General features: G+C 39.7%; 1 protein-coding gene across 1 annotated transcript; it reads right to left on the reverse strand.

Annotated features, from left to right (window-relative positions):
- Window positions 1-943: 943 nt before the first annotated feature.
- On the reverse strand, window positions 944-13,937 carry LOC127451402 (adenylosuccinate lyase-like). Its single transcript, XM_051716095.1, has 13 exons — window positions 13,719-13,937; window positions 7,879-8,082; window positions 4,615-4,659; window positions 4,452-4,531; window positions 3,978-4,149; window positions 3,348-3,394; window positions 3,065-3,155; window positions 2,784-2,853; window positions 2,230-2,377; window positions 2,026-2,116; window positions 1,547-1,636; window positions 1,255-1,431; window positions 944-1,093 (listed from the first exon to the last, which is right to left on the reverse strand). Exons 1-13 carry the CDS (start codon window positions 13,863-13,865, stop codon window positions 1,007-1,009), a joined length of 1,449 nt encoding a protein of 482 aa, XP_051572055.1. The 5' UTR covers window positions 13,866-13,937; the 3' UTR covers window positions 944-1,006.
- Between the last annotated feature and the right edge of the window lie 613 nt (window positions 13,938-14,550).

A 14,550-nucleotide genomic window follows, 5' to 3' on the forward strand; every position in this document is an offset into this window, starting at 1 on the left:
TTAAAAAAAAAAAAAAAAAAAAAAGCAAAAGCAAAAATAGAGGTTTCAGTGAGTCACTTACAATTGAAGTGAATGGGGCCAAATTTTGAAGGGTTTAAAGGCAGAAATGCGAAGCTTATAATTTTATAAAACCACTTCTGTTAAAATATGTATTATTTTAGCTGTAATTTTTATTGTATCGTTTTTAAATAATTCTTTATAAAAAATAAAATACAAAAAATCAGTTACAGTGAGGCACTTACAATGGAAGTGAATGTGGCCAGATTTGGAGGGTTTAAACAGAATGTGTAGCTTATAATTTTATAAAAGCACTTGCATTAATTCTTGTTAAAACTATGTGTATTATTTGAGCTGTAAAGTTGTTCAAACTGTAATTTTTACAGTCATTTTAGGGTTTACACAGAAAAGGTTAATAAGTGATTTTATCACACTAAAATCATGTTTACACACATATCCTTTATGTCTTGTGGTTATACTTTTCAAAATGTGAGTATTTTAACATTACACAATTGGTCCCCATTCACTTCCATTACAAGTGCCTCACTGGAACCTCGATTTTTACTTTTTTTTTTTTAAAGTTTTTTTAAATTAATTTTTGTGGTAATCAAAAATGCTTTCGATTTAGCTTAACTTGTATTGAACCCGGAACATTCCTTTAAAACAGAGCATTTCAGACAGAGGGCCAGAGACAGGGTGGAAAATTATATATGAATAAATTATGACTGTTTGGTGCAAAAAACTTGACTGTGGACCTCAGGAAAGATAATACAATTATATGAGTAAGTCATGACTCCTTTAAATCTTAGACAGTGGAATTTTGTGTTAATTTTTTTATGTTTAAGCGATCAATTTGTCATAGTAATGGGCAATTTTAGCTGGTGAATTAGCCATGCCTCCTCTTTCCAAAATCCTAAAAGAACACAATAATTTGGACAGCAAGACGTTTATTCAATGTTATACAGCCTTTATTTTGTCAGTAGTACAAAGCTGTATTTGTGTGCACATTTCAGAGCTCTAGCTCAATTTTTACATCCATTTTATTCTTGTATGGCTCTAAAACAGGCCGGACCTCCTCAGCCAAAAACCTTGTAACCTGAGAGACAGAGGTGAGCGAGAGAGAGAGGAGTTATAAACTTCATGTTTATAACATGTTTATATATGTAATAAATAGTAATAACACAATAACAACAAGATATTAAATTATATCTTGGCTACACAGAAAGAGAAAATCTAGGTGTGTTTGTGTGTGTATACCTGTTGTGGGGCTCGGCCAATAAAGGTTTTAGGGTCCAGTAGGGCATCTAGTTGGCCAAGTATGGGGGCAAAATATGAATCAGCCCGAACCCGAGCCAGTAAGTCGTTGTCACCCCCTTCCTGTTTCACCACGGCTGCAGCCTGCTGGGATAACACCCGAATCTTCTCGTGACAGTCCTACAAAAACACATGTATCACTCAGCAGGAAATGGCAGCCACAAGTGCTACTGCAGCAACACACAGCTTCAAGCGGTCATGATTTTTTCATTTATTAATCATTGGTCGTTCTAACCTGTCTGTTTCCTCCAGCCTTTACCATAGCCATGATGATGTTTTCAGTAGCCATGAAGGGCAGCTCATGACGAATATGCCTCTCAATCACCTATAAAGAGAATTTAGATACAAAGTAAAATAAATTTACTGAGCTTTAACTTTTGACCTTAGAGGGATAGTTAACCCAAAAATCACAAGTCTGTCCTCATTTACTCACCCTTATGTTGTTCCAAACTTGTATGGCTTTCTTTCTTCCATGGGACACTAAAAAAAGGTGCTAGGCACAATGATAGCCTTGGTCACCATTTACTTTCATTGCACCTTTTTTTATATACAATACAAGTGAATGTTGACTGAGGCTAACATTATGCCTTCCATCTTGTGTCTTCCACAGAAAAAACAGTCATATGGGCTTGAGGCAACATGAGTGAGTAAATTAATTTTCAAAGTTGGGTGAAGTACCCCTTTAAGAGTTAAAGGGACACACACGCCACACACCTTAGGGTACACAACCATTCCTTCAGTGATGTTCTGCAGAGTGCTGAGGATGATGTCAGCGGTGAGGAAAGATTCGGGCAGAGAGATCCTCCTAAATAATACAAACAGAGAAAGGTTGAGACTGAAAGTTGGTGCCACATCATTTGTTCAGGTAGAAGACAAAAATCACAGCTGTAATTCTGTAATGAAGTTTTCAAACAGTGCCTGTTTGCGCTGTCATCCAGGGTTCTTTCCAGCCACTGCACTGATGCCGTCTGCAGAGGATCGGAGATCAGCGCCATCAGGTGGCGAGCCAGACTACAGCAGCGCTCAGCACGCATGGGGTTTCTCTTATATGGCATGGCACTGGAGCCTACAGTGAGAAAGTGGAAACAATGGAGACAGTTAAAAGAGGTTGTCTTTTTGTTAAATACATTTATAAAATAAATACTTCTGACTTAATTCTGACTGGACAAGCCACTTTCTAAGCCATTTTAAAATGCCAATAAATGCACATGTGGTGACAACACATTCACACACTCAAATTAGAATGTTGCCTTGTAATCGTAAATGGACTATAGTTAGGCTATTAATATTTATATTACTTCACCAGAAGAATTGTACATTTCTATCATTAATGAAAATGTAGATTTTTTTTTTTTTTTAATAATACTGCTCAATTTTTTACCTAAGAACCCCTAACTTGAGGTAAAATCACTATAACACACAGCCTCAATTGACTTGTTTAATTTTTTATATATACAATATTACACACTCACCAATCTGCTCTTTCTCAAAAGGCTCCTCAATCTCTTTCAGATTAGCCAACAGACGGATATCAGTGCAGATCTACAGCAAAAGTCAACATAAAAAAGAACAACCATCATTTTAAGAAATCTGGAATCCCTGTTGTACTTAGAGCATGAGTGCTGCTATAACATTACACTCCCACTAGAGGGCAGGTTTATTTTCACATCACTTCAGTACTACTGTGATCAATTGTTATAACAGTTCATTTAAAACACAAAATGCTAATTTCAGTTCAAAATTAGTGTCTGACCTTGTGCACTGTGGCTCCCAAACTGGCCAGCACAGAGAGTGAGTCAATATCCACCTTACGACTGTATGTTTGACCCGTCACTAAGTACGACCTGAAAACAAGCGAGGAAACAGATTAACCATGTATACACAGACACAAACATATACAATGTAGGCCTGGTTTCTGGCCAGTTACAAAATACCTAATGATGATTCAGACCATTTTAGTTGTATTTCAAAGCATTTGTTAAATAATGAAAGCATGCATTAAATAAAAAAAAAATAAATAAAAAAAAAGAGCATACTTTTTAAATCCAGCCATCTCTGTGACCATCCTATCCAGCTCCTCCACCTGAGAGATAAAACAGTCAAGTCTATTTGTCAGATCAACCACTCAACCATAAATAAGCTTAAAAATAGCATTTTGCAACTCTATAAACAGCACAGAGGATGGAATAGAGGTAATGCTGACTTTTGGGTTAAAAAGTCCATCTGAACTCTTAAATCTATTTCCATAGTCAAAACTCAAACTGGACTTGCTCTCCTAATAATTCAAGTGTTTTATAACTAGTTCCAAAGGGTTTGTAAATCACTAAACTGTGAGGTGAATGACATGCTGAAAACATAAAGAAGACATTTTACACAATATAAAGTATGTAACATAAAAACAGTGATTAACAGCAGTATTGCACTCAATATTTATTTCACTACAAAAAAAAAAAATAAAAATAAAAAAAAAAAGGCCTTCTTCTTTTGGGAACTACTTCTGAGTGATGATGAATCAGTAAATTGTTTTATAAGTTGTTCATTTAAATGAACCATCTGAACAAACCAATTCGCTAAAATCAATCAGTCCTCCCGCGCTACATCTTACACCTTCTAACTGTGCTCCAGAGATGAAAAATCATCAATCCTTGTTATGCAGTGATGTTCACCTTATCATGTTCTCCCTGGAAGAGCTGCAGGAAGCTGGCCTGAGTGCCCGTGGTTCCTTTGACCCCCCGGAAACGCAGTTCTTCTCTCGCACGCTGAAGGTTCCTCAGGTCCATGACCAGATCCTGCAGCCACAGACATGCACGCTTCCCGACTGTAGTCAGCTGAGCTGGTCTGGGATAGAAACAGGTAGGGGGAGAGAGACCATAAACCTAAAACTGACCTAGAATTATTGTTAAGAAGGCAAAGTTTAAAAGATGAAATTGAAAAAAAGAGATCTGAAGAATAAGTGCAAATGAATTAGAGATGAGCCAGACATATGATGATGAAAAATGATGAAGCCATAGAGACAACAGAAGAGAGGAAGAACATGAACAGAAGTGGAAGAAAAGTTATTTGTCATGCAATCTCAAACACAGAGCATTTCTAAATAATTCTACTTGTGGTCCGCCATTGAGCGCTAGACATGTACTCACTGAAAGTGGGTGTAACCTAGAGTGGGCAGATCAGCGTATGTCTCTGCAAAGTTAGCCAACCTGTCAATTACACGAGCCAACTACAGGAGAGACAAAACAGTAAGAGCTTTATAGCTGTGGACAGCAGCAGTGTGTTTGTTTTAAAATGGGAAATGTCAGAAACCTTTGGAAGCAGGATATCAAATCCATCACGAAGCATTATCAGATCCTAAAGACAAAGAAAAGAATCAGTCAGACCTGAAAAACACACAAAGTTATCCTGCTGAGCACTTTCACATCAATCAAAATCTTTTAGATTAGAATGAAATCAGTATCTATAGCCCAAAGTATACAGGTGCATCTCAATAAATTAGAATGTCGTGGAAAAGTTCATTTATTTCAGTAATTCAACTCAAATTGTGAAACTCGTGTATTAAATAAATTCAATGCACACAGACTGAAGTAGTTTAAGTCTTTGGTTCTTTTAATTGTGATGATTTTGGCTCACATTTAACAAAAACCCACCAATTCACTATCTCAAAAAATTTGAATACATCATAAGACCAATAAAATAAAAAACATTTTTAGTGAATTGTTGGCCTTCTGGAAAGTATGTTCATTTACTGTATATGTACTCAATACTTGGTAGGGGCTCCTTTTGCTTTAATTACTGCCTCAATTCGGCGTGGCATGGAGGTGATCAGTTTGTCGCACTGCTGAGGTGGTATGGAAGCCCAGGTTTCTTTGACAGTGGCCTTCAGCTCATCTGAATTTTTTGGTCTCTTGTTTCTCATTTTCCTCTTGACAATACCCCATAGATTCTCTATGGGGTTCAGGTCTGGTGAGTTTGCTGGCCAGTCAAGCACACCAACACCATGGTCATTTAACCAACTTTTGGTGCTTTTGGCAGTGTGGGCAGGTGCCAAATCCTGCTGGAAAATGAAATCAGCATCTTTAAAAAGCTGGTCAGCAGAAGGAAGCATGAAGTGCTCCAAAATTTCTTGGTAAACGGGTGCAGTGACTTTGTGTTTTTTGAAAACCAATGGACCAACACCAGCAGATGACATTGCACCCCAAATCATCACAGACTGTGGAAACTTAACACTGGACTTCCAGCAACTTGGGCTATGAGCTTCTCCACCCTTCCTCCAGACTCTAGGACCTTGGTTTCCAAATGAAATACAAAACTTGCTCTCATCTGAAAAGAGGACTTTGGACCACTGGGCAACAGTCCAGTTCTTCTTCTCCTTAGCCCAGGTAAGACGCATCTGACGTTGTCTGTGGTTCAGGAGTGGCTTAACAAGAGGAATACGACAACTGTAGCCAAATTCCTTGACATGTCTGTGTGTGGTGGCTCTTGATGCCTTGACCCCAGCCTCAGTCCATTCCTTGTGAAGTTCACCCAAATTCTTGAATCGATTTTGCTTGACAATCATAAGGCTGCGGTTCTCTCGGTTGGTTGTGCATCTTTTTCTTCCACACTTTTTCCTTCCACTCAACTTTCTGTTAACATGCTTGGATACAGCACTCTGTGAACAGCCAGCTTCTTTGGCAATGAATGTTTGTGGCTTACCCTCCTTGTGAAGGGTGTCAATGATTGTCTTCTGGACAACTGTCAGATCAGCAGTCTTCCCCATGATCGTGTAGCCTAGTGAACCAAACTGAGAGACCATTTTGAAGGCTCAGGAAACCTTTGCAGGTGTTTTGAGTTGATTAGCTGATTGGCATGTCACCATATTCTAATTTGTTGAGATAGTGAATTGGTGGGTTTTTGTTAAATGTGAGCCAAAATCATCACAATTAAAAGAACCAAAGACTTAAACTACTTCAGTCTGTGTGCATTGAATTTATTTAATACATGAGTTTCACAATTTGAGTTGAATTACTGAAATAAATGAACTTTTCCACGACATTCTAATTTATTGAGATGCACCTGTACTTCAGTCAGACGCAATTGCTATACGCATACAGGACGCATGACATAAATTGTCATCAGCAGAGTGCTCGAGCACTGAACGTGTGCCCCGATTTTTCTAACCGCACGTACTCTGAACGCACAGTATGTGCATGCACCCAAGTGTATCTGTCTGCATCCTGCAAGATAACAAGTAACACCCACTATACGACACGCCCACTCCAAGTAACACACCCTTTGGCATATAAAGCAATTATATTGGCTAAAATAACTTTTCAAATCCTTTGCAATTGCTGTATGATTCATGTTGTCAAAACTGTGTACATTTGACAAAGAATAACTTTTAAATTATATGTCACTTATATTATTATTAAACCAAAAGACATAAATTGTGAAACTAAACATTTCTATGTTCTGTTTTCTCCAGTTCACTCACTGGAGTTAGCCTGTTAGCTTAGCATATACTAGATTCTTCTCCTCTTCAATTTCATCACATTTATCCACACTGTCACCACCTACTGATACAGCGATATGATTGTATTCAATAGAACTTTTAAGTTGCAGTATATTTAATAATTTTTTGGTTAGGGTTAAGTATAGGGGTAGACAGGTGTAGGTGAAGGGTTGCTGAGGAACTCAAACACAACAAACACAGTGTATGAATGTGACATCCCAACTGTTGCAAGACTTTAGCAATTCCCCTGCTATTTTAAGGGGGTGTAACTTGTAGTAGGCGTGTCTTGTAGTAGCCTTGCAGGACCCTTCTTCAGAGACTTATGTTTCTGCAGAACAAAAACTGGCTTTTCCCAACTAGTGGGATCAAACCAGGATGGGCGTTTTTTAACAGCTTTAAATGATTTGCCTACTACACTAAGATTCCTTACTTTCAATGGACAGTTTAGAAATGCCCATCCTGGTTTGGAAACGCCTAATGATTACTACATTGAGATTCCCTACTTTTATTGGATAGTTTAGAAACACCCATCCATGTTTGAAAACTCCCAAAGATTGGGAAGCAAAAATTATTGTTAAGCAGAGACCTATATTTCCTTCTTCATGTACCAGGAATTATTTGCACTAATCTGTGGGTCCACAAGATGGCAACACTCACATTTGAGCCATTGCTGTTACAAAGAAGCGTTAGAAGAAGAACACCGGTAAAAAATAGGAGACAAATGTGGAAACGACAATAGTGAACGTGCACATCAAGAGCGCGTGTGTGAGGAGGTCTGGAGATACCTGCATTTGTGTAACTCGAGTCTGAAGAAATATAAAGACATCTTTATGGGTCTAAACTCCTGATGATAAATAGCCAAGTCTCTCATAGCAGTTGTAGCATGCATGCGCCAAATGAACTGTACACAGCCGCTAAGCGTTTGCGTAAAAACTTAAGTATACTTTGGGCTTTAACACTTAATTTGAACACTAGTCGTTCTCCATTGCCATTGTACTCTGACAATACTAGCAGAACATTCATGGCAAAACCGTAAACAGTAACCAACTGACAATAATACAGCAACATTTTCCCCTCACCGTATTGTCTCCCACATAACAGGAAGTGGCACCCAGGTGGATGATAGGAGCAGCTGTGGGACAGCAGTGGGCGAATGTGTGCACGTGAGCCATGACATCATGCCTCAACTTCTTCTCCTCCTCTGCAGCCATGACAAAGTCAATGTCCTCCAAGTGAGACTCCATCTCGTTCACCTGGGCGTCGGTTATGGGGAGATCCAATGCCTGAAGAAACGGGTGTAAGAAAGCTATTAGAATGATAATGGATGTACCCTAATTCTAAATGCGTTTCAGTAGAATGATATACATAAAAGGTGGACGATATGACCAAAATCTGATATTACGAGTAATTGTATATCACGATAATGATATATATATTGATATAGTAAAAATCAATAAAAATTGGTTTAGATATTAAATAACTTGGATCATTTGTTTTATAAAAGGTTTTTAAAAAAAACACACATTACACATTGTTTTAACTGTTTTCCTCATCAGTGGTGGTTAAAGTCTCGGCTACTTAGCAGTTTGAGATGATTGACTTAGGTAAAAAACTCAAATTCAAATGGGTCACGTGAGATTTGTGGTCTGCGCCGCAATATCGAGAGAAGCTAGGTTGGGTAGCGCTAGCGATTCCTGTTCTCCTGTCTCTGGAGCACAAATGTCGGGAAGTCTGCTGGACTCGTGCGTACTTGCGTGCTCCAGAGAGAGCGAGTGCGAAACACAGACGAGAAGCATATTTAACGCTTTTGAAGTGCTGAACGCAAAACGAATCTCATTGAATTTGTTGAATTTCATGACATTTGTACTGCTGGAAAAACCCAGTCAAAGTCTCTTCAGTTCTCTCAGTCTCGCATCACAGGCTCAGTCTCATGGATATTTACATATCGCGACATACATGATATAGCAAAATCTCTACCGATTGACACTATATCTTCGCCACGATATATATCTCGTCATATCGCCCAGCCTAATACACATGAATCTTTTCTTCATCTTTAGCAACAGATACAGAATGAAAGTAAAGGGCAACCCTCAAGAGACTATCCAGTTACTCTGACATTTATATTGACTCTCTCCCAGGCCTTTATTTGGATGTGTTCGTTCCTTAGCATGTCTCAAGGACTAGATTACAATTCTGTAGAGTGTGTCTTATGAACAGAAAGCTGTTTGTCTTTCTTACACCCCTCTATAACAGTTTGACAGGTCAAAGGATGACTAGCATGTGACCAGGGGACTCTGTTTAATTAATCAGAGTGTGGCTTTTATTTGGAACATCGTGAGTGCATCTTTGTTCTGACTGTGCACATACAAAACAAATCAACTTGTGATTCTACCCATGTCAGCTAACCCAGCAAATTCCACAGGTCCACAGTCACTAATATTCATCTCAGCAAACAGAAGATTTAAAAATGCTTTTAGGTCCGTTATCTGAAATTGAGGGACCTCTGACCTGATCAGGGGTTATTGAGTTTAAATGCCAAACAGAAATTTCCACGGAGAGTCTTACCACTGATCTAAAAATCCACCTCCTCAAATCAAAACCCTTATTCATTATCCAAGAAACAAATTTGTTTTGAGGTCAGTGATGCTCAGTCTCTTACGTCCAGAGTTTAGATGCATTTAGATGACATAGCGAAACCTAAACGTATGTGCTTGTAACATAATGCTGCATATACTGTATAAAGGGCTAATTATATTAAAGGGATAGCAGGACTATAAATTCTCCTCCCTGCCCAGTAGATGGCAATATGCACATTGAATGTGAATTGCCAAAAACAAAAGAAGAATATGAAAGAGGTGATTTATAGTAAAAAAATAAATAAATAAAAAAAAAAAAAGATTTGTTTCTCACCCACACCTATCGTATTGCTTCTGAAGATATGGATTTAACCACTGGAGTCTTATGGATTACTTTCAAAATCAGAATGAGCTTTATTGCAAAGTATGCTAACACATACAAGGAATTTGTCTTGGTGACAGGAGCTTCGAGTACACATAAATACAAAAAACAGCAACAAGACTTTTAAAAAATAATTAAAATTGAATAAAAAAATATTGAAAAGAAAAACGTATATATAGAATACACAATAGACAAATATATATATATATATATATACACACACGCACACACACGCGCGCACACATTATCCTTATATACAGCGCAAGGGAATGTAATGGCAGAAGTGGTAGGATGTGTTGGATAATATAAAAAGACTAAACTGTGTATTGCACATTAATTATTGCTCAAAGAGGCAGTTTTAACTGTTCATGAGATGGATAGCCTGGGAGAAAAAACTGTTCCTGTGCCTGACGGTTCTGGTGCTCAGAGCTTGGAAACGTTGGCCAGCAGGCAACAGTTCAAAAAGGTAGTGGGCAGGGTGAGTGGGGTCCAGAGTGATTTTTCCAGCCTTTTTCCTCAATCTGGAAGAGTATAGTTCTTGAAGGGGGGGCAGGGGGCAACCAATAATCCTCTCAGCAGTCCAAACTGTCCTTTGTAGTCTTCTGATGTCTGATTTCGTAGCTGAACCAAACCAGACAGTTATTGAAGTGCAGAGGACAGACTCAATGACTGCAGAGTAGAACTGGATCAGCAGCGCTTGTGGCAGGTTGAACTTCCTCAACTGGTGAAGGAAGTACAACCTCTGCTGGGCCTTTTTCACAATGGAGTCAATGTGGGTCTCCCACTTCAGGTCCTGTGAGATGGTAGTGCCCAGGAACCTGAATGACTCCACTGTTGCCACAGTGCTGTTTAGAATGGTGAGGGGGGTCAGTGTTGGGGTGTTCCTCCTAAAGTCCACTATCATCTCCACTGTTTTGAGCGTGTTCAGCTCCAGGTTGTTTTGACTGCACCAGACAGCCAGCTGTTTAACCTCCCTTCTGTATGCAGACTCATCGTCATCTCAGATGAGGCCGATGACAGTGGTGTCGTCTGCAAACTTCAGGAGCTTGACAGAGGTGTCCTTGGCGATGCAGTCGTTTGTGTAAAGGGAGAAGAGTAGTGGGGAGAGCACACATCCCTGGGGGGCACCAGTGCTGATTGTACAGGTGCTGGAAGTGAATTTCCCCTGTCTCACAAGCTGCTGCCTGTCTGTCAGAAAGCTGGTAATCCACTGACAGATAGACGTGGGAACAGAGAGTTGGTGTAATTTAGTCTGGAGAATAGCTGGGATGATGGTGTTGAAAGCCAAACTGAAGTCCACAAAAAGGATCCTTGCATATGTCCCTGGTCTGTCCAGATGTTGCAGGATATGACACAGACCTGTTTGCTCGATAAGCAAATTGAAGGGGATCTACAAAGGGTCCAGTGATGTCCTTCAGGTGGGCCAACACCAGTCTCTCAAATGACTTCATTACCACAGACGTCAGGGCGACAGGTCTGTAGTCATTAAGTCCTGTGATATTTGGTTTCTTTGGGACAGGAATAAAGATTGAGCGTTTGAAGCAGCATGGGACTTCACACTGCTCCAGTGATCTATTGAAGATCTGTGTGAAGATGGGGGCCAGCTGGTTAGCACAGGATCTAAGACATGCAGGTGAAACGCAATCTGGGCCCTGTGCTTTTCTTATCCTTTGTTTTCGAAAGTCGCGGCTCACATCATCTTCACAGATCTTAAGTGCAGGTTGAGTAGCAGGAGGGGGGAGGAGGAGGGTTGCAGGAGGTGTTGGTGTTTGTGTGAAGTGAAGGTCAGAGTGTGTGTGGTGTGAGATTGGGCCTTTCAAATCTGCAGTAGAACACATTCAGGTCGTCAGCCAGTTGTTGGTCCACCACAGGGTTGGGGGTAGGAGTCCTGTAATTCGTAAGTTGTTTCATGCCACTCCACACTGATGCAGGGTCGTTAGCTGAAAACTTGTTTTTCAGCTTCTCAGAGTATCTTCTTTTAGCCACTCTGATTTCCCTGTTCAGTGTGTTCCTGGCCTGATTGTACAAGACTTTATCCCCAAACTCTGTAGGCATCCTCTTTGGCCTGACGAAGCTGAGTTCCGCTGTAAACCATGGATTGTCGTTGTTAAATGTTAAATAAGTCCTAGTAGGAATGCACATATCCTCACAGAAATGGATATATGATGTAACAGTATCTGTGAGCTCGTCCAGGTCTGTGGCTGCAGCCTCAAGAACACTCTAATCCGTGCAATCGAAGCAGGCTTGTAGTTCCTGCTCTGCTTCATTGGTCCATCTCTTTACAATCCTTAATACAGGTTTAGCAGATTTTAATTTCTGTCTGTAGGTTAGAAGATGATGAACCAGACAGAGATCAGAGAGTCCCAAAGCTGCTCTAAGGACAGAGCGATATGCATCCTTTATTGTTGTGTAACAATGATCCAGTATATTCCTGTCTCTGGTGGGGCATGCGATGTGCTGTTTGTATTTGGGCAGTTCACATGTGAGATTTGCTTTGTTAAAATCCCAAAGAATAATAATAACCGAGTCCGGGTATTGTTGTTCTGCGTCTGTGATTTGATCAGCCAGCTGTTGCAGTGCGGCATTCAAACACGCGTTTGGCGCGATATACACACTCACCAGAATAAATGAGGAAAACTCCCGCAGTGAGTAGAAAGGCTTACAGTTAATAAAGAGCGCTTCCAAATTAGGACAGCTCATCCTCTTTAACATTGTTGCATTTGTACACCAACTTTCACTGATGTAAAAGCATGTTCCACCGCCTCTCGTTTTCCCCGTTAACTCCGCGATGTGATCCACTCTGAACAGCAGGAAGCCCGGCAGATGTAACGCGCTGTCCGGAATAGCTTGACTCAGCCAGGTTTCTCTGAAGCACAAGGCAGCAGAGGTTGAAAAGTCCTTGTTTGTGCAGGTAAGGAGATGTAGTTCGTCCGTTTTGTTAGGGAGAGAGCGGAGATTCGCAAGATGAATGCTCAGCAGCGTTGTTCGAAAGCCACGCCGACGGAGCTTGATCAGCGCGCCTGCTTGTCTCCCTTGCCTGTGTCTCATAGCGCGTTTAAACAACACAGCCGCGCCTCCGACTAAAATGTCAAACAAAACGTCCGAATATTCCAAATCTGGGAAAAGATTGACTGGTATATGCTGTTGAATGTTCAGCTGTTCGTCTCTGGTCAAACTGACTGGAGAAAGATCACTAAACACAGGACAAACAAACAAAAACAACAAAACAATAGAAGCGCTCCACACCGAGGTGGCCATCCGCAGCGCCATCATGCTGCCTTTATGTGCTTTTTTTACCTTCAAAGTTCTGGCCACCACTCACTTGTATTGCATGAACCAACAGAGCTGAAATATGCTTGTAAAATCTTTGTTTGCGTTCAGCAGAAGACAGAAAGTCATACACATCTTGGATGGCATGGGGGTGGATAAGAATTGTACATTTTAGGTGAACTATCCCTTTAACAGTATGAAGGCACAAATAACCACACAGTGTTCTATAAAAATTGATTAATTTTGATTTTGAATTCTGCTCATAAGACCTACTCGTACTACAATGGTGTATTTTGAAGTACCTTAGAGTACCATGTAAATATCACAGTTGCAAATACATAATTACAGTATTTATCCAGTACCATGACATTTCCCAAATTACCATGGTATTACTATCTGAGAGCACCTCTGTACAATGGTAATGCCAAATAACTTTTTTTGTAAGGGTATGGTTATTAGTTAAATACTGAGTATTAAATAACACATAACTCACATGCACCCTGAAGTATTAATTTAAAAGGACCTCATTTCAAACTATTTTTAGATTCAGAGTTGGCAACTTGAGATGTCCACTGACTCAAGGTCAAAACTTAAGATTCAGAGTTACACTTAGCATTCAGAGAGTGTTAGAAACAATAAAACGTCTCTATTTAATAAACAATAATTGCACGAGAAACAACTAACCGACCTTCTCAGCCTTGGCGAGATAAAGCCACAGTTTCCTCCATGTGCTGAATTTCTTTCTATCACTGAAGTTAAAGGCCATCTCTTTGCTGGCGTACCGGGACACCAGCGGTGAGCGGTACTTCAGGAACTCGTCCCCGGATCCCTCCATGCTTGCAACGAGTCAGTAACACCGAAGGATCAAACTCTCTCCAGGCTGTCTTCCACAAGTTTTTGCGACAGTTATAATAAGTTGACGGCAGAAGCTCGGATTGCGTCACGACGGTTTTACGTAAACGGTAAGAGATTGAATTGTGATGTTGATATATTTTGTACATTCTGTGGTCTGCAGGCGGAAACATTTTCTAATTTATTTTGGAGTTGTACCTACTCGACTTGTTTTCGGTCTGTTTTCTGCACGATTGTTAGAGATCATGTCATTCCCAGCATTCAACTTTTTCATAAGGAATATTATTTGATTAATTTGCTGCTTTTGTTAGCAAAGTTTAGTATTCATAAATGTAAGTATGGTGGTTATAAACCATTATTTTCACATAAGAACAGTTTCCAATTTGAGAAACAAGAAAGCTGTAAAGTGTATTGAAATATGTAAACAATTTGATATTTTTATTTAAACTGTTTATTTATTTATTTTTTCCTTTTTGTCTTTTGTTGTTTGTTTTAATATACCTCCTGGCTATTGTTGTAAAAGTTTTGTAAGCATTAATACAAAAAAAATAAAAAGAGGCGGCACAGTTGTATTTTTCCAGCTGCGCAAACTGCAAGCATGAAGGGAAACGACTAGCTGATGTCATAGCTAAATGCTCATTGGCTTAAACAACTGTGATGAAAAACAA

The sequence above is a fragment of the Myxocyprinus asiaticus genome, chromosome 14 (assembly GCF_019703515.2).
Source record: "Myxocyprinus asiaticus isolate MX2 ecotype Aquarium Trade chromosome 14, UBuf_Myxa_2, whole genome shotgun sequence".
NCBI classification, from domain to species: domain Eukaryota; kingdom Metazoa; phylum Chordata; class Actinopteri; order Cypriniformes; family Catostomidae; genus Myxocyprinus; species Myxocyprinus asiaticus.